Here is a 20,742-nt window from a genome sequence, read left to right on the forward strand (position 1 = left end):
TTGCATTATAGTTACACTAGCTCTGTGAACAGAGCTTTAACATTTCTGATTCATGTAAGCTCCCAATAAATGTGTATCAAAAGAGGAAAAAGAAAGACAGGGAGATTTGTGTGTTTATCACTTTTCCTATACAATGAGTTCCTGCAGGAAAGGGCAGGGAGCTGTTTTTGTGGTTGTTTTATATCACCATTTCTATCCTTTTATTTAACAGAGCCTTCCTGCTCATTGTTGAAAGTTAGAGAAAATAAAAAATAGGCCTTGATCCACATATTACCCTTAAGAAGCTTGGAATGTCGACAACCTTCTTGTTTGTAATATTTTCTTTATTGTCATTCCTCAAGAGCAACCATACTTTCTTTATTGTCATTCCTCAAGAATATTTATATGAAGAACTTTTAGAATAATGTCCCCAAATGGCTCCTAAATGTAGATGTTTCTCTCTTAAAAAACAAGACAAAAATATTAATAATAGTAAACCCAAAGAAACCCTACATCTATAATGTCTTGCTAGAGTATTTTGAAAATGTGCTCTGGTTGTGGTTAAAAGGATAGTGATCTGTACATTTAAATATGTCATTATTGGTTAGCAGATGGGAAAAAAATGGCCACAGATAGCGATTACCAGTAAATAAGAGTTGTTTTTGGCTTCCTTAAAAAGATGGTTTCAAAATGCAAATAAAGCACATTTTTTGCCACTTACAGAAATAGGAAGCTTTACGAAGCAATGAAATGCTTAAGGTGTTGACTGTTTTATCACAAAGCTGAATTAACATTTAAAGAATTGTATACCATATGCTTCCTTCAGTATTTGATATGTTCTTACTCTACTCATTGTGCACATAGTCATTGTCTTGTGATAAAGGTTTATAAATATTTATATATTTTTAAACAGATTTTTTATAAATTTCATTCTTTAAATGAAACACTGAAAACTTAAAAAAAAACCAGACATGACATCTGGGAAAAATTGCAAAGTCATGCAATATAGAGATATTCTATAAGGTGTGTTGGATATACTGATTTATACTTACTACTCTTACTACATCACCACTACTAACCGCAGCTACTAATGTAAATAATAATGCTGACAATGATAACTCCATTTATTTGTGTAGACTTTTAGACATTACAAGCCTGTTACTGACCTGTTTTTGATTCTCACAACAATCATGCCAGTTTTTCCTAAAGAAAACTCAAAGGTAGCAAAGTATCATATGCAGGAAGATGTTCATCCCTGTGTTATATACGATGATGAAAATATAAATACCAAACTTCATCAGAATAGGTCAACAAATATGATCGATCCATAGACTACAAGGTTAAAAATATTCATGCAAACTTCCATATACCAAAAAGGAAAAATTCTTGTGTTATTCCATTAGAAGAAAACAAGAAGCATATAAAATTTGTAGTACTATTACAACTATGGAAACATTTCTGCATATATGTATTTAGACAAGGTCTCAATGGTAACATGGTCAAATATAAAGTTTTTGATGGCATAGCACAGCAGTAAAGTGTTTGGATTATTTTAGATTTTCAGTAACACTAGTGTTGTTCATTATATCATATACATGTTACATAAGCCTGTAACAATATTTGATGAATGCGTATATTACATAATGCTTCTCTTTAGGGAAAGACCTTTTATGAAAACAATGATTGTAGGTTCCTTTTCAACAGAATGTGATTCTCACCCCATCCCTTGTGCATCTGGATCACCAGGGGTGATTTCAAAGGATACTACTGCTCAAGCTGTACCCTAAGAGACAAGCTTTCAACTAGCCTGGGATAAGGCCCAGGCATTATTTTTGTTTATTTGTTTGTTTGAAGTTCTCCAGGTAATTCTGTTGTGCAGCTTGGATTGAGAACAACTAAAACGATTATAATAAGCAACTGAAATTTTATATTTTTAAATATTAAGTTCCTTGAATTTTCGTCTGAAGCGTAAGACTTTCAAGATTAAGAATGCTATTTGGGTGATGGCATTTGGTCTGATTTAAGGAATCCTAAGTACAGAGTATCTTTATGCTATCAGTGACAAAAAATTTTTAAATGATAAAACATAGTGTTGGTGAGAAATGAACACTGCCATACCCTGTTTATGAAAATGTAAGTTGAATGTGCATTGATCAACTTCACTGTAGGGCAGTGTGACAATATGTACTCATATTAAAAAATATGTAAACCCTTTTGTCCCTGGAATTCCACTTTTAAGAATTTATCCTTAGAAAATAACTGAGCATATTGGCAAAGATGAGTTAATAAGAATGTTTACCATAGTGTTGCTTACAACAGTAAAAGATTGTAAACAATCAGATATCCATGATGGTAGATTGATTAAATTTTGGTATATTCATACATGATAGTAGTAAAATGGCTCTAAAGTTAACACGACTTAACATGGAAAGATAGTCAAAACCTATCGATAAAAGAAAAAGGTTACAAAACAGCATGATTCCATTTTTGTTAAAATATGTAATATGTGTATATATGTCTGCATATGTATATACATACAGGTGGGAAAAGCCTGCAGAACTACACATTAAAATATTAATAGTTATCTCCATAGGTATTTTTTATTTTGTTTTATACTCTCATGTATATTCTAGGGTTGTTTTTTTTTTCACTAGAAGGAAGGTAGTGTTATAAATAAAGACCAAAAACATTTTCTTAAATGAAAATATATTTTGAAAAATAAAGCCTTGTTACCTTTGTCTACCAGCTACAGCACAGATTGCCCTATCTTCATCACCTTGTCCACTTTGTGAAAAGCAAGCTATTTGACAGAATAGTTAGCTATTTCTTAATATTTTTTAATATTTCTAAACTTCTTCAATATACCTATTTTCAAAGTAGATGAGGAAGTATAGAGTTAAATTTAAGTGTTATTAAACAGTGCCAAATCATCTCTGATTACAATTAATCTGATTTAAATTCCCAAAGGTGGTGTGTAACAAATTAATTGAAATATACCTTAATGTATTTTTATGGGGTTGTCTTCTTTAACGTCCATAATTAATAAGTGTTTTTTCTTCTTCTTCTTCTTCATTTTAGGCGGTTCAGGACCATCATCCTCCATAGCCATAGCTGGCACCAGCCACCCTGCCATCACAAAGACAACATCTGTTCTTCAAGATGGCGTCATAGTTACCACCGCAGCTGGAAACCCACTGCAGAGTCAGCTGCCTATTGGGAGTGATTTTCCTTATGTTGGCCAAGAGCACGCACTTCATTTTCCATCCAACAGCACTTCAAACAACCATCTTCCACACCCCTTGAACCCCAGCCTCCTCAGTTCTCTACCTATCTCTTTGCCAGTGAATCAACAGCATCTCCTAAACCAGAATCTATTAAATATCCTCCAGCCTTCAGCAGGAGAAGGCAAGTCTGAGATCAACCTCCACCCTTTAGGTTTTCTCAACCCGAATGTAAACGCTGCTTTAGCTTTTCTCTCCGGTGACATGGATGGGCAGGTATTGCAGCCTGTTCACTTTCAGCTCTTAGCAGCCCTGCTTCAGAACCAAGCCCAAGCAGCTGCCATGCTTCCCCTGCCATCTTTCAATCTGACCATCTCAGATCTTTTGCAACAGCAAAATACCCCTTTACCCTCATTAACACAGATGACAGCCCCACCAGACCATTTGCCAAGCAATCAGTCAGAGAACAGCCGAGCTGAGACCCTTTTAACCAGCCCCCTGGGGAACCCTTTACCGAGCTTTGCAGGCAGTGACACTACTTTTAACCCCCTCTTCCTCCCAGCTGTCACTGGGGCCTCAGGATTAATGGCCTTGAATCCCCAGCTGTTGGGAGGTGTCCTGAACTCAGCATCGGCCAACACCGCTAATCATCCAGAGGTTTCCATAGCAACTTCCTCCCAGGCAACCACTACCACAACCACTACATCATCAGCAGTGGCAGCACTGACTGTCTCAACACTTGGTGGGACAGCAGTGGTGTCAATGGCAGAAACATTGCTGAATATATCTAATAATGCTGGGAATACACCTGGTCCAGCTAAACTCAACAGTAACTCTGTGGTGCCACAGCTACTTAACCCTCTACTGGGGACAGGTCTGCTTGGTAAGTTAAATTTTTTCACAAATTTTTACAAAAGAAACGTTTTTCTAATTCTATTTTCTCCTTTTTAAAAACTCCATTTTGTCACACTATTTTTAAAAATGTTTTTGTTATGTCACAGCTTGCTTAAGGAACTAAATATAATAACACCCACACACACCCATAGTTATACAAACATGAAAATGACTTTTTCCTCTTCCCCTATTCTAGCAGTACTGAATAACATTTTAATCTGCTTTCTCTGATCTTCTAATTCTGATGCCACTTAAACTTAACCTACCTATCATTCTCTTAAGCCAAGTAGAGTCTTATTTTCCAAACAATAAAGCACAGGCCCATCATAAAAATAACTCTTATTTGAATTTTAGTTGGTGTGGCATCACAGGGTTAGTATGAGCGGCTGCACTGTGGATGGAAACTGTTTGAGGAAGTGTTTCTTCCAGGTGACCCCTACATAAACAAAAGTAAATGCTTATCCAGCAAAATAAGAAACAAGGCATAAAAACATCCAAAGATAAATTTTGCTCCAGTTCAAGGAAACAGACAGTCTCAATAGCTGCTGTTAGATTTCCTCAGCCAGTATAATTCCTTAGAACTTTGTGGCTTAAAAACAAAATCCTTCACGTATATTATTCTATCACAAAAAAGTTAGAAAATAATGCAAGTATATCCAACTGACTGATGCAGATAGCTGTAATATTAAGTGCAGAGATCTATCCAGAAAGTCTCGAAAGAGGCACATACACATAACACTGTCAAAAGGGCATCTGCAGTACCTAAAAATTAATAATAATGTTTCCAGATTTCATGGACACCTTTAGAATATAGTTTACTAATTTTATAGCTTACTAGTTGCTATAGTTTATGAGTTCTATTTGGTGTCAAAATCAATAGTTAAATAACCTAAAATACATCACAGGTTTACATATTTCAAGTTACAAGACCATTTCAATGGCATTGTCTTCAAGATAATTTCAATGTAATTTTAAAACAAGTTAATTTTGAATTATGAATATGAACTTAGTTGTTGACTAATCCCATCTGATTTAATAATATTCATTTTTAATGATTATGGCAATGAATTCTTTTGTATTATTAGCTTTCTTTACAGTTTTAATTTTAGGTGACCAACCTTTTACTTAAAAACAATATACATATTCCTTGGCCAAATCTGATTTTATTTGGTGGTATTTATTGACGACTGTGGCATGAGAACTAAATTTTGTTAACAAGGCCTGATCAGATCCACTCATTTTAATAATTCGCTCAGATACTTATGATTACTAAAACATTTTATGATTAATTTCCACCTTTAGTTTTAGGTGCTGTTAACAAAAATAATATCAAGGAGTTTATAACACTGAAGCTCAATCTATAATGATTGGCTAATGGATAGAGCAAAAACTAAGTAGTGTCTCCAGGACATAAAGTCAAAAAACTAATTACGAAAGATAAAATTAATTAATAATAATACTCTCTGTTTACCACTTAGTAAGACATTGATGAGAAAAAGAGAAAAGAATGACCATGCCAAGTGCAGTTTTCAGTTTTTGTTTCAGGAATCCTCAGGTGCATAGATAGGCATAGGATCTCTGAAGAGTCACACTGACTTACATTTTATGTTTTTCAAACTATAGGTGACATGTCCTCAATAAACAATACATTGAATAACCATCAACTGACTCATCTGCAGTCGCTGTTAAACAACAATCAGATGTTTCCTCCAAATCAGCAGCCGCAGCAGCAACTTCTCCAGGGGTACCAGAACCTGCAAGCATTTCAAGGACAGCCCACAATTCCTTGCCCGGCTAACAGTAACCCTATGGCTTGTCTGTTTCAGAACTTTCAGGTACTCTCCTTCCCTGGGTTATTCAAATAGTAAACAATGTCTAGGTCTGTTAAAATACTTAACTGGGGGGAAGAGACAGAAAAAGGAGGTCATGTGCCCTCTCACGTCCACTTACTATTATTTCCCAAGAATGACTATTGTTAAACATTCCAGTCTTTTGTGTGAAGGTTATTTTATTTTGACTGAGGCCTCTCAGTGGTCCTTTTGGAGTGGACAGTAAAAACTGATCATATGATCCTCTTAAACCCTTTGGTGGTTTCCACTGCTCTCCTGACTGAAATCTACATCTTTAACATGCCAGCTTGGCCTGACTCTCCAGTCCTGCCCTCACCACTCTCCCTGGCTTCAGCCACATCGCCTTCCTTTACCTTTACAATCTGAATACATTTCCGATAGATTAAGGATCTAGATGGAAAGAATGACACTTAATAAATATAAAAAGAAAATACAGATTTTTTTTAATAATCTTGAGGCAGAGAAGGTTCTTTCAGTAAGATACAAAATCAGGAGGTCAAAAAGAAAAGAAGTAATAAGGTTGAATACATAAAACTTTAAAATCTCCATACGATCAAGGGCATTTTAAACAAAGTTAAAGACAAGTGGCACCTGGCAGAAAATACTTGCATAATAATGGCAAGTAATCAACATTCATTACACAAAAAGAGCTCCTACAAATCAGGAAGAAAAAAGATAATTGATAATAGAAATAGATAATAGAAAAATGAGCAATAGATATGAACGGAAAATGAAAAATAAATTATTAATGAACATATGAAAAGAGTAATCAGAGTTAGACAAATTACAACATTCATGTGTCAATCAGATTGATTGATATTCCTTGCTGACTTTTAGAGATATTGTTGGTCTGATTGTATGCTGATACAGATTGCTGATACAAATCCAGGTAACTTGACAGTTTATCAGGGTTTTTGTTTTAAGTTTCTTTTATTTATTTTGAGAGAGAGCCAACAGGGGAAGGGCAGAGAGAAAGGGAGAGAGAATCCCAACCAAGCAGGCTCAGTTCTGTCAGCACAGAGCCCAACCTGGGGCTCGAACCCACAAACCGTGAGATCATGACCTGAGCTGAAAGCAAGAGTCAGTCAGTTAACCAACTGAGCCACCCAGGTGCCCCTATCAGGTTTTTAAATATACCTATCCTTGGGTATGCCTGGGTGGTTATCATCCCATATCCTTGGGATGCCTGGGTGGTTCAGTCAGTTAAGCGTTCAACTTCGGCTCAGGTCATGATCTTGTGGTTTGTGAGTGTGAGTCCTGTATTGAGCTCCCTGCTATCAGCACGGAGCCCACTTCAGATCCTCTGTCTCCCTCTTTATCTCTCCCACTCCCACCCCCGCACCTGTGCATGGTCTCTCTCTCTCAAAAATAAGCATTTTTCAAAAATAATGTAAAAAATAAATATACATACCCTTTGACCCAGAAGTTCAACTTCTTTGTATCTATTTTAGAGAAATCTTCAAATGTAAACAAAAGGGCACATGCCAGAATGTTCATTACAACGTTATTTGTGGTGACAAAAATTAGAAGCCACTTAAGTGTCTATCAGTAGGGAAATAATTAAATATATTATGGTATATCCATCTTTCTAGTACTAGTAGGTTTAGGTATATTTATATAACTGATTTGAAAAGATCCACAAGATTGCAAGACTTCAATACTGTAGTATTATAGAACAATACTAAAGTACAAAACCATTTATGTGAAAGAAGGAAGGAAAGAAAGAAAATTAGCTATACACCTAAACACCTTAATGTATTAAAAATAAGTGTCTGCAAGGATGCTCTCCAGCACTGATTACTTCTGAGAAAGAAAATGGGATCAGAGTGGGATGGGAAAGTCAGATTTGGGTGGGGAGTAGTGATAAAGAAAATTTTATCTATTTTGACAATGAGAATATGTCCATGTACATCTTGTGGAATAAAATAAATTTAGAAGGGAAGAGAAAGTGCTCAGCCATGTCACTGAGAATCTCAAACAAGCAGATAAAGCCTGAAGAGAATCCACTAGATTTAGGACATCACCAGTGATGGTGGAATTCAGTTTTGGTGGGGTGATGGGAGTACAAGACAGATTGCAGTGGGTGGAGGGATGAAAAGGTTAGGATTAAAGAGTATGGATTACTCTTTCAAAAACGTGACTAGGAAGAACATAAGAGAAACAGACGTAGGTTGAATGCAAACTTTTAGAATATGGAAGCTATGCACATGGTTGTATGCTAAAGGAAAAATAAAAATGAAAAGTAGAAAAGATTGAACATAAGGAAGACAAGGGATAACAGATGAGGTAAGATCCCTGAGGAGTGCCTTGGGATCCAGAGCATAAATGAAGGACTTACCTTCAGAGAGCAGAAGAGGGCTCTCTTACGCTGGGAAGCAGGGTCGGATTGGGGGCATAGATAGTTGCAGAGAAGTGTGTCCTGCCAGGGGGCAAAGAGTAGCAGAATATAAGAACTATGAGAATTCTTAACCTTATGAACTCCATTTTCTCTGTTAAGTAAGGCTATCGGCTAAGAATAGTGCTAGAGATGGTAAGCAGCCAGCTTCAAGAAGTGGATGAAGATTTGAATGGCTGTGAAAGAGAATGGTACCTAACTAGAGGGTCACTGGATTGATGAGAACAATAAGCCCCCAGCTGCAGTTGAACGCCCTGAATTCCTAGACAGATACTCAGCAACCTCACTGTGGATGCAGATAAGCAGGCAGTGAAAATGATCCCAGATTGAGATTTTATCTGGTAGGTGTAGACAGGGGAAGAATAACAAGAGAGTGGTTGATACGCTGATGGATCCCAGGTTCTGGTTAGTGGAAAAGGATGTGAAGACAAGAAGGGAGAGATCATTGAGGGGAAAAATTGAAGTGTCAAGGGTCTGAAGCAGCAATTCTTAGGTGGGGTTGGTGAAATTAGAATAACCTTGGGGACTTTTTCAAACTGCATCATCCTTCCTGTCCTGAACATGCATATTCTTACCTAGTGGGCATTCCCTCCCTTCATTTCTTCCCAATTAACAGTCACATCTATAGAGAGACATTGACACTGTTGACAGCAGAGGGGTGTCCCCCAGCCAGTAGCCAGGTAAGATTGAAGAATAGGTGTCACTGTTCTATCCGAAACCTTCAAAAATAGTGTCATATCAGAAACATTTTGTTGTTATGAAAAGAGTATGATATATATATATATATATCATATATATATGATATATATATATCATATATATATGATATATATATATCATATATATATGATATATATATCATATATATATGATATATATATCATATATATATGATATATATATATCATATATATATGATATATATATCATACATATATATATATATGATATATATATATATATGGAGAGAGAGAGAGACAGAGAGAGAGGGAGGGAGCTTAGTTGTATTTCAGTAGAAATATAAGTGAGTGAGAAATCCTTTTCAAAATTTGGTTCCCTTTGTAATTCGAGCAGTGCTGGTGATGGACTTGTTTCTCTCTTTGAATTCCAAGTTGCAAAACCTGTAATGACAGGTAAATAGGTGGAGTCATCACCTGAAAACAGTTTGTGTCCAACCACCTCACCTGTAACTTTGCTAAAGAATGTTTGGTAATGATGATTTCTTTAAAAAAAAAAATCTGTGAAATGATTTCAACCAAAGAAATGGGACCCAAGCTTTTGTAAACAGTGACTTTTTATTTCATGTTTGAGCCTTGCTCTTCCTTTATATTTCCTTCCTTGTTATGTTTGTTTGCATTTTGGCAAATCTTAAAAATATGGTCTTTCTCTTTGAGGTCTTTAAAGACTTTTCTCTCTCTCATTGCTTCCTGTCTGTTTCTTCAAGGTGAGAATGCAGGAAGATGCAGCTCTCCTAAACAAAAGAATAAGCACTCAGCCGGGGCTCACAGCTCTTCCTGAGAATCCAAACACCCCACTTCCACCTTTCCAAGATCCATCTTGTGAGTTGCAGCCGAGGATTGACTCATCTCTTGGTCAGCAGGTGAAGGACGGCCTCATTGTGGGTGGCCCAGGCGATGCTTCTGTGGATGCCATTTACAAAGCAGTGGTTGATGCAGCCAGCAAAGGAGTGCAGGCTGTCATCACCACTGCAGTCAACAGTACAACTCAGATCAGCCCCATTCCAGCTCTGAGTGCCATGAGTGCCTTCACTGCCTCGATTGGTGACCCATTAAGTCTCCCCAGTGCTGTCAGTGCAGTCATTCATGGACGAAACATGGGCAGTGTCGATCATGATGGTAGGCTAAGGAATGCAAGAGGGGCTCGGCTGCCCAGGAATCTGGACCATGGGAAGAACTCAAATGAAGGAGATGGGTTTGAATATTTCAAGTCAACAAGTTGCCACACATCCAAAAAACAGTGGGATGGGGAGCAAAGCCCTGGAGGGGAGCGAAACAGGTGGAAGTGTGAGGAATTCTTAGATCATCCAGGCCATGTCCACAGTAGTCCTTGTCACGAAAGGTCCAACAATGTCTCCACACTGCCATTTCTGCCTGGGGAACAGCACCCGGTACTGTTACCACCAAGAAACTGTCAAGGGGATAAAATTCTGGAGGAAAATTTCAGGTATAATAACTACAAAAGAACTATGATGAGTTTTAAGGAGAGACTAGAGAACACTGTGGAAAGATGCGCACACATTAATGGGAACAGACCTCGACAGAGTCGGGGCTTTGGAGAGCTGCTGGGCACTACAAGGCAAGACCTGGTCCTAGAGGAGCAATCTCCAAGCTCCTCAAATAGTTTGGAAAATTCTCTAGTCAAAGACTACATCCATTACAATGGAGACTTTAATGCCAAAAGCATTAATGGGTGTGTGCCTAGCCCTTCAGACGCTAAGAGCATTAGTAGTGAAGATGACCTAAGGAATCCAGATTCCCCTTCTTCAAATGAGTTGATACATTATAGGCCAAGGACGTTCAACGTTGGCGACTTGGTCTGGGGCCAAATCAAAGGACTCACTTCTTGGCCTGGAAAATTAGTAAGAGAAGACGACGTTCACAATTCATGTCAACAAAGCCCCGAGGAAGGGAAGGTATACCAATCTTTATCCATTGTCAAATACTAACCTTTGTTCAGATGTCAATTGTTATTTTATGTTATCATCACTTTGGATTCTTTGGATTTGAAATTAGGATTCTTCATGACTCATTGAGGTCTCACAAACTTCTGGAGCATAAAATGAAGAGGGGATGGTTATAGTCACCAAAATGTCCTATCAAGGGGTGAGTTGTGAAGCATTCGTAGATTCCACAAGGGCCTGTAACCTAGGAACCAGATTTCCAGAGTTTTGTTAATTCTGCCTTCCTTCCCTGCATTTATCTAACTCTTCATTCCATACCCAGAGGATGAAGGCAAGTAGTAATGACTGGGAAAAAAATCTGGTGACCTTTGGAGTCCACGGGTGTGGCAGAGGTAGGGCAACAGGAAGTGCGGGGGGACAGCGTCTCCTCCATGTGCTCGCATGTGACACATACTGCTGAGGAGAGGGCCAAACCAGGGTGCAATTGCAGCCATTTCTGGAAGCCAGAGGTAACGTCTGTGTTCAGAATGGTGTCTCCTTTCAGGAAAAGTTCTGGGCATTTATAACATATGGAAATGTTTAACCCCACAGTCTGGTTCTACTTAACACAATCTGATCATATAAATTAAATGAAAACTTCTCCATGAAACTACCATTCAATTTAGAAGAAATTAGTAGGGGTCTTCTGGGTTTTACCCCCTCTCACAATGGTAGAATTGGCTCACGAGGCAAGAAATATGCAGAATGTTCAAAGCAGATAGAAAAATTTATATCTGACCAGGAGGAGATAATTATGCACATTCCCCACATGTAATGAAGAAACGTAATTTTTCATCTCCTTAGGAAATAAAAATTACTCTTACAAATATATATTATTCTCTTAAAGAGTATATTATATAAAGCTATTTTCAACTCTGCTCAAACTTCCACTGGCACTTAGGTTTAATGGCAGGAAACCAAAAACATTTTTGCCAGCACAATAAAAAGATTGTCTTTCTCCAAATGACCAGGAGGTCCTTAAACCCGTTGCTTATGATGCCTAATATATACTTGTCAGGATATGCTCTGGGCATAATGTTTCTACGTTTGATAAGAAAATGAATTCCATACTCCTGTTCACAAAACATTTTATTCTCTAATCTCTCTGAGACCAGACAAAACATTCTTTAGGTTGATAAACCTAAATACTTTTGACAGTTTATTCAAAAAGTAATTAGAAACAGCAAAATTGGGCTTTTATAATATAAATGGACTGCTACAAATTTAAAATGTAGATGCTGAACTGTTTTACAATCTCTGTGCAAATGAAACCACGTCTTTTTAGGTGCCATTTTACAAAAAGCTTAGCTAAAAAAAAAGATTATGGCCTCCCTTTCCTGGAAACATTCTTCCTGTCCTAAATGCCTTGTCTAAATATCTCTTCATGTCCTCAGGAGAATAAAGGCATGTACTTTTAACACATTTCACATTAAACAATGGTCCTAATCTTCTGGTTAGTGTGTGTTTGCAAACTCCTGGGACTGAGTTGCTCACTAATGTTTGGGGAGATACACTTTTAAAAAAATCATTATCTAAGAGTCCAAGAAACATTTATTTTGCTGCATTTGAATAAGCACCTGGTTTTCACTCACTATGTTTATTGTAAGTGTTTAAAATATCCAGATTCTTCTTCCTTATTATAGGCAATAGATGAGTTGCTAACAGGGAGCATAACATTTCTGTCAATTCAAATGTCCTTCCCCACTGCCTGACATTGTAAGTTGGCATTCTGACAACCTTAGTTATGAAAACCTTGATATCATGATACGCTAAAAATATTTTTAGTAATTCACAAAAAATAATGTAAAGCATATATTTAGAGGTGCAAAATTGAAAACATATAATAAAATATTAATGATAACACATGAAATATTTATCTATCATTAAAAAGTAAGGTATAACAGCCTTAGAAGCTCTAGGGCACATAACATTTTTAAAAATCTCTGGTCTTTTCAGGACCTACCTCACTTTTGCACATTAAAAAAAACAAAACAAAGTGCTGTTTCACAAACACTGTTTTTTCTTCTATAGTTCACAAAACAAAGGAAGGGCTTCCTCATAGCTTATTTAATGATGCCCCCGAAAGCCAATGTTCTCGATGTATAAGACCAGGAAAGGTGAAATTTCAAACACAAGTCTGTCTGACTTCAAGCCAAATGGCCTTTCCTTGGTGTCTTGATGATTCTGGTTCATCAAGAAAAAAATTAAACTATGTTCAATATCTGTGTAAGACAAAGCATGATTCTATTTGAAAAGATTTCCAGTAAAACATTTTTAAAATGTGTACTCTTAGTCCGGTGAACAAACCAGTCATGATGTAAATTTTATTTACATAGAACCCCTTAGTCCTCAGCAATGCTGGACAAATAAAGTCTTGTGCATTAATAATCAGATTTCTGCTTTTAAAAAGATAAGCAATGCATTAGGTTTCCTTCTATATACTGTAGCAAAGGCTGACATTTTAATAAAGTCAAGAGAGAAAGATAGAGACTGACTCCATAAACAATTTGTTTATTATAGGAAAATCTAATTGATTCCACCTTGCTAATGTGGAATGTTAGGACCACATCCCCTAGTGTTTATCTTTGTAGTATCTCAGAAGAAAAGGTTAGGTAACCAATTTTCTTACACGTTATCATTTTAAACCTTCTTAGCTTCTCAGTTTTTCATACTATTTCCATGTCCACCAAAGTAAATTAATCCAAGATTCTGTCAGATCCCTCCAGATAAAGTGTATGTTAACTCAAGTGTTAGAATAGATTTATTATCTTATCTCTCCCCACCCCCACATCCCACAAACCTATCATTTATTTTCTGTTGCAGTCTTTGTTCTCAGCAAACCACTTCAAATTCTTTTCAGAAGCAAGCAAAGTAAAAAGAAAAAAAATTATGGTAATTAATTAAGCTGGGCATCAATCTTGTTTTCAGGTTGTGTGGGTCCTCTCTGGACCAACAGATCAATGCTGTGACTGGAGCACTGATGTCTGTCTAGGGCTGAGATGTCCACGTTGTCCTTAAGCTGATACCTTAGCCAACTGTCATAGTAAATGACCTGGTCAGTTTATGGTCTTAGAAAGGCATTTTTAATCTTTGGTGGGATATTAAATGTAACAGAATTACTAATAATGCATTAGAACTGTTCAGCACTTTTTGAGATTGCTTCCTAAGAGGTTTTATTTCAAAACATCAAGTACTCTATGAACATAGTCTACAGAGAACTAGAGAGAAAGCAGAGTGTGGCAGAAAGAGGTATAGGCTTTGGGCATTCTCACATGAGCTTAATCCCAGGGGCGTCAGTTTCCTAAATGATGCTGGGTAGCTGTATTAATCACCCAAGCTGCAATCTCCTCACCCCCCAAGTGGGAATATCAGTTCCTACTCAAAATAATGTCTTAAGAATTAAATGAGATACCATAAGTAGATTATCCAACACTCAAATGAGGCTCAGTAAAAATTAGCCTCCTTGCCCATTTTTTTTTTCATCTCTTGTGGTTTTTTATTTTTGTTTTTGTTTTGTTGTTATTGTTGTTTTATGTTAGACAACCTTATTAATTTGGATTTCACCACCATGGAATTGTGGTAATTTGATTTTAGTTATTGTTTACCTATGCATTATCCATGAATAAAAGATTTACTAACCAGGATGAGGGTGAGAGGATTATAATATATATGTTTAATGGATGAAATAGTTGATAACCATTTGTTAATCAAGTTCAGCACATCGCATACAAATTGGCATATCAGATTACAAGTTGTTATTAGCTGTTCATTTCAAGCACGAGTTCTACTTGGAAGCATTTTAAAGCTTGAAAGTCCCTCCCAACAGTGTTGCTAAAAACTACCAACTCAGACTTTCTTCCTTTACCTTCCTACCCCACCCCCACATATACAACAATTTTAATTAGTAGAGATTTTTAACAGTCCATGGAAAGTTGGACTGAATCGCCCCTACAGAATACTGCCCCAATACTGAAGCTATGTGACAACACTAGAGAATATCCTGTGCCTGGTATTACACCACTCAGAAAGTAGCATTCATCTCCTTACCCTCTGCTACATTCTTTCCTTCAGTTACCAGTTTGTCATGAAGTATGGCCTGAAAGATATTTATACTTTTTCTAAATAAATGATGCAAGTTTCTCTCTGAACCATAAATCCTTTATAGTTTAAGGTTCAGTGGCCAAGAATAAGCCCTCAGTGCTGGGCTCCAGTACATCATCATAGCCGGAGAGGCGCACTGCCAGATCTTGGCACAGTATTAGGGAATTCTTGGAAAGGGAAGTGGCTTCGGCTGGCATTACACCTCTCCACCTCCACCATGATGTACACACTCAAAACTTACATTTTGAGTCTATGAAACTGGGGTGGGGGAAATGGGTGTCTTTATATACTTGTTTCAGTCATTATTTAAAAATGGGAAAAGTGCTCCTGTTTTCTAAACTATATTTTGAAATTATCATCTGCCATCTCTGATCTTACATTAACTAGCCTACAAGTATTGTCTGTCAAAGTAATAATCAAATAATAAAATTCCTTTTTTAGTACATAAATTTTACTCTTCTTGAACATTTCCCGTTGGTCTTCATGTCATTGCTCTTACATTCAATGTGTATTCTGCCTTGAGCCAAATTTAGGAAAAGATTTATTTCTAGATTGGCACCATAATGTTTCTTTTCAATGAAACATTGGTTGTTGGTGGACAGGTAGAGACACCTCCTGATTACCCAGAAAAGTTCTACATTTCAGTGCCACAATACATGACCAAATAAAGGCATGTTTTTAATAGCAGTGGGTAGGGTTCTGTCTTTAGAATTACACTTTGCCTTTTTTCACATGATTATATTTGGCAGGTAGAGATAAAAATAATTCTCTGAATAGTCATTCAAATGAGACAAAACTCATCATTTATTATTAAAACTCATAACTAAACTTATTTGAGGACAATACACTTTCTGTATGTCAGGTGACTATCACACACACACACACACATATTTTGACAGTGCGAAACATAAAGACAGCTTACTGTCGCATTTTGGGAATGTATAGCTTAAGTTTGAGTTTTCTTGCGATGTTTAAACATTTTACTTTGAAGAACCAGCTTCCTGTGCTTGATTATCAGATTAGCTATTTGTATTCTTTAGTACTATTATTCTCTGTCGAAAGTGTTCTTTGTGTATTGCCTTTGCCTTATATATTTTCTTAACTACAGTTGGAAATGAATCCTTGTCTCCACACCCAGTCACCAACCACAGTATTTGGGCTGCGTTGTGGCTGGTGGGGTGGCAGGACCATCAACACTCTGTAGCAACAGAATCTCCTTGAAAAGGGAGGAAAGTAGTTTTGGGAAAGTTCTGTGCAAGATAAAATCCAGGCTAACAAAGTCAGTGCCTGGTCAAAATTTGGAGGATAATAAAAATGAAGAAATAGAGAAGACCAAAAATGTGAATATTAGCAAAAAGACTAAGCAAAGTAAAACCTCGGGTGAGACTGTAAACATCACTGAAGTGAATTGTGGAATTTTGTAACCTTTTTTCCTTAAACAAGGTTAAAGAGGCCTAGTTCCATTTGCAGATAGCTGAGACCCACACAGTGTCCTCGAGCTTGTCAGGACAGTGTTCATAGAGTTAGTCTGAGGCCAATGCGTGTTTCTGTGATGTGAACTTTTAAACAGTCCTGCTTTAGAAATATGAGCTTACGCAAACCATTTAATTCCATTTATGTGTGGCAGATCAGCGTGAAATTTGTTGTACATTTAGAATAGATTTATTCTAGTCCTGTAGTATACTTTTCCACTACTTAAAAACACTGTTTCCAAAGTGAAGAAGAAAGGAAACACACATGCACACACACACACACACAACCTCAGATAATGCTACTGGCAAAAATTGTTCATGTGTATTTGGTTAGTTCATTTGGAAGAACAATGGGATTCGCTTTAGGGATTTTTCCACGAGTACGATTGATGGAAAATTAGATTCATCCTTCTGTCACAGGTGAGTCAACTCTTTACTCCAAAGTATTTCTTTATCATTAATTCCCATTCTTTAAAAAAAATACTGAAATATCGCCCTTAGGTTAGCAGGACTTTTTCAGGTTGAAGATATTTTTTAATATTTACTGTTTAATAAATGTTTGACAATAATGAACCTGATAAATGCCTCATATTTGCTTGTTGCTTCAGAGCTGTATTTCCCTGGCTTCAGCCAAAGTTGCATGCTACCTGTAAGACCACTTAGCTAGAAACTTTATTCAAATTCACTTACTCCTTTATTTATTTATTCAACAAATGCTTTTTGGACTCCTATTATGAACTAGGCACCATTCAAGCCACTTTTTAAATAACTCCTTCAGTATTAGTCTAAGATATAATATGTGTGAAATCACAGGTATAATGTTCTTTGTATTTTTCTAATATAAACATATGAATATATAACTATTAAAAGTGTTTAAAGGTTGGTCCTGTTTCACGTGCCACCAATGACACTTTGGTGTTTTTAAAGCACCGTCGTCTTCATTATCTTTTTAGATTCTCTCAATGACCCATAAAGATGCACAACCATCCCCATTTTACAAGCCAGGGAGCTGACACTCAGCAAAGTGGCATTCCTAAGAACACAAATGACAGGCAGTTAAGCCAGGCACCCAGTCTGTTCTCCTAAACTAAGCTTGGTACTCTGTGCACAATACCATTCCCCAATAACAGGAGCTGAGGACATTGTAAAAATTGGATGAAATGTAAGGAATGAAGAGCGGGTTTGAGTTCAGCTGTCCTGTCTGTCTTAGGAAATCTGGAATGTGGCTTGTACTCTGTCCTTTGACCTTTGTGGAACAGCTTTGCCTCAGCACTAAGTAGGAGCCAAGTAAATCACCAAGAAATGCAATCCCATTACCAGGTTTCAAGCTTGCAGGAAATTTTGACATTATCTAAGGGGCTCCTGGGTGGCTCAGTTGTTTAAGCATCCGACTTCAGCTCAGGTTATAATCTCACAGTTTGTGAGTTTGAGCCCCGCGTTGGGCTCTGTGCTGCCTGCTTTGGATTCTCTGTCTCCCTCTCTCTCTGCTCCTCCCCCATTCATGCTCTCTGTCTTTCAAAAATGAATAAACGTCAAAAAAAAAAAGTGATCTAAGATCTTTGATCCAGGTTCTAACATATACCCCACCTCACTTTCAGAGGGTCAGTTTGGCTCCCTTAAAGGTTTGTGTCTCCCTCTGTTGTAGATTTAAGTTACCTCTACGATACACTACATGCTACCATGTTGACCCCAAATCAAACTTAATTAAATTACCAAATTTTAATGTGTGCCTCATGAACAAAAACAGCAACCGAGATTCAGGTTTGTTCAGAGAAGTCTGAAACTTCCTCCCTATAAGAGTATATGGGTATGTTTCTGGGTATATTTCCAACCATACTGAACAAACAGGCTATAGAACTATTTGTGTTGAAGAATTGTGATGTCTAAAGAATATGAATGAGTGAAAGGAGGATTTTAGGAGTCAAAAAAATACTCAGTATATGGGTATATTTATACATGAGGTAATATGTGAACTATAAATACATATAAATTCTGGTAATTTTTTCTAAGTCTCAACTGACATCTGTGAAGAGAGTTATTCAATGTTGGTCATTACTATTCACATCATCCTTATTTGAGTAAGAATATGGGGCAGATTATGAGGAAAGATACATTATAAAGTCCTCCCTTGATTTCTCACCAAGATAAGAGTTAAATAATTTATGGAACTTCTGACTTATGACTATACAGGAACATAAGGTTATAATTACAGATCGAAGTATTAAGTGTCTTGAATTACTGGCTCCTTCAGTGTAAGTTTTATAAAAATATTTGTGTGTTTTTCCTTTTTAATGTTGCATTTATGTATTTGATTTCTCAGTATTTTCCTCATTTACAAGTCAGCTAAGTAATTTATGAGGGAGTATTCATTAAATCATTAAATATGATTTCGATTTGACTAGAAATTGAATTTATTTTGTTCTCTGATACCATCTGAGGGGACGGCGGTATCTTTAAACAGTTTCTTGAATATTGCATAAGTGTATGAATAATTCCCTACAAACAATGTACGCTCCTCATATATTTCATAATCCAGTAGAGTACTAAAATTCTGAAACAAAATAAACTAAACATTTACCTCTGGATATGTATGATCTTGTCAAATCAGAAATAAACAGTGATGTGTATCTTATTTATATTTAGTTTTGGAAAGCACCATCATTGCTTTCTGTGTCAAGGTCATTGAATCCTTTATAAATAATATAGTTCATTATGGAGTACCTTACAGCCTTACAGGCGATTTAAATGGGGGGAAAAAAATCACAGAAGAGTATTAGTTCAGCAAAATTACCAGAAAATTATCCAACCATAAAAAATTTTAAAAGATAAATTTAGGCATGTGTTATCTAAATTTTTGTAAAAATGTGATTTGATTTAAATTAATTTGATCTATTTTTTTGGTATATCTGTGGTGGGGGAGTGGGTGTTTAAATGACTGTATACTTCAATGTATATTGGAGTTGGTATGGTGGAGAGAGGTTGAGTGCTTTGCAGTCAGACCTGAGTTTCAATGCTGGCTATGCTACTTAAATTCACTGAGTCCCATGTGTAAAACAACAAAAATAATACTAGTTTGCAGTATTACCATATTAAATGATAGAACAGTACCTTTCCCGTAATAAACACACAAGAAATGTTTTTATTACCCCTTATTCTTTATTTAACTAAAAATAAAAACTGAGGTTTAAAAAAATAGTTTTAACTTAACTTTGAGGAACTAAGACCAAGGGGGTAGGTCTTCATGTTGGCGTCTTGCTTTGTTTCACTGTGAATCCGCTTTCTGTTGCTTTGCATCATTCCCTTCTGAGATCTTTCACTACACCGACTCGTGTCTAATATAAGTTTATGTTACAAGAGAGCTTCCTTCCTACTACCAAAGGAGGTTATTTAAATATCTGTGGAATTAGCTATAGATTACATAAATTAATGTGTGAAATATCTTTCCTATGCTCTTCATGTGAGTAAATACAAAATGAAGCCTCTTTTCCAACATGAAATGTGAAAGTGTATCCAGGCACCTTCCCTTCCCTTCCCTTCCCTTCCCTTCCCTTCCCTTCCCTTCCCTTCCCTTCCCTTCCCTTCCCTTCCCTTCCTTTCCTTTTTTATTTCAACAAGACACTTTCCTTCATGGCTCCTGTGAAGTGCTGTTAGAACAAAATTGTCTCCTTTTCTAGCATCCAAGAGATTGGGTGTCCCCCATGAAGTCGTGTGTATTTGCATCCTTTAGGACAAAACACAAAATTGTGAAGAGGAAAGTGTCTTCATTATATGTTTTCCTCACTGAATAGTTAGAAATACCTGTTTTCAAACTTGAGAGATGAAACCCTTTGTTACCCATTACCGTGTGCTCAGTTTGAAGGGGTCAAAGAAAAATTACTTAATAATGATATTCATGACTCAGGAAGATATCAAGAGAAAAGTTAATCATTTCCTTGCTTCTTAGTATTTATTGTCTTACCCATGAGGCATTTTGACAACTTCTTGAATTTTTATATAAAAGTAGCATAGGGGCGGGGGGGGGCTAAGCGATGGCTGAGAAGACTTGCCTTGAAGCTGTGTTTACACAGCAAGCAACACTGTTTTTACTTAAATTGGTTTTTTTTTTAAGATTGACAAAAAATAACAATGTTTTTCTAAAGGTCTTTTTATT

The 20,742-nt window shown here is 36.6% G+C and overlaps 1 protein-coding gene across 6 annotated transcripts in view; it reads left to right on the forward strand.

The window, feature by feature from the left end:
- Positions 1-20,742, forward strand: part of MBD5 (methyl-CpG binding domain protein 5) — a 428,915-nt gene that overhangs the window by 394,115 nt on the left and 14,058 nt on the right. For 5 of the 6 annotated variants that reach the window (XM_053215019.1, XM_053215020.1, XM_053215018.1 and 2 more), the window contains 3 exons: positions 3,058-4,083; positions 5,718-5,929; positions 9,784-10,992. In XM_053215019.1, the coding sequence (XP_053070994.1) occupies positions 3,058-4,083; positions 5,718-5,929; positions 9,784-10,992 (2,447 nt within the window). The remainder of the gene's footprint in view (positions 1-3,057; positions 4,084-5,717; positions 5,930-9,783; positions 10,993-20,742) is intronic. The other variant, XM_053215023.1, reaches the window with a different exon arrangement.

This window comes from Acinonyx jubatus, chromosome C1, assembly GCF_027475565.1.
Source record: "Acinonyx jubatus isolate Ajub_Pintada_27869175 chromosome C1, VMU_Ajub_asm_v1.0, whole genome shotgun sequence".
Classification (NCBI taxonomy): Eukaryota; Metazoa; Chordata; class Mammalia; order Carnivora; family Felidae; genus Acinonyx; species Acinonyx jubatus.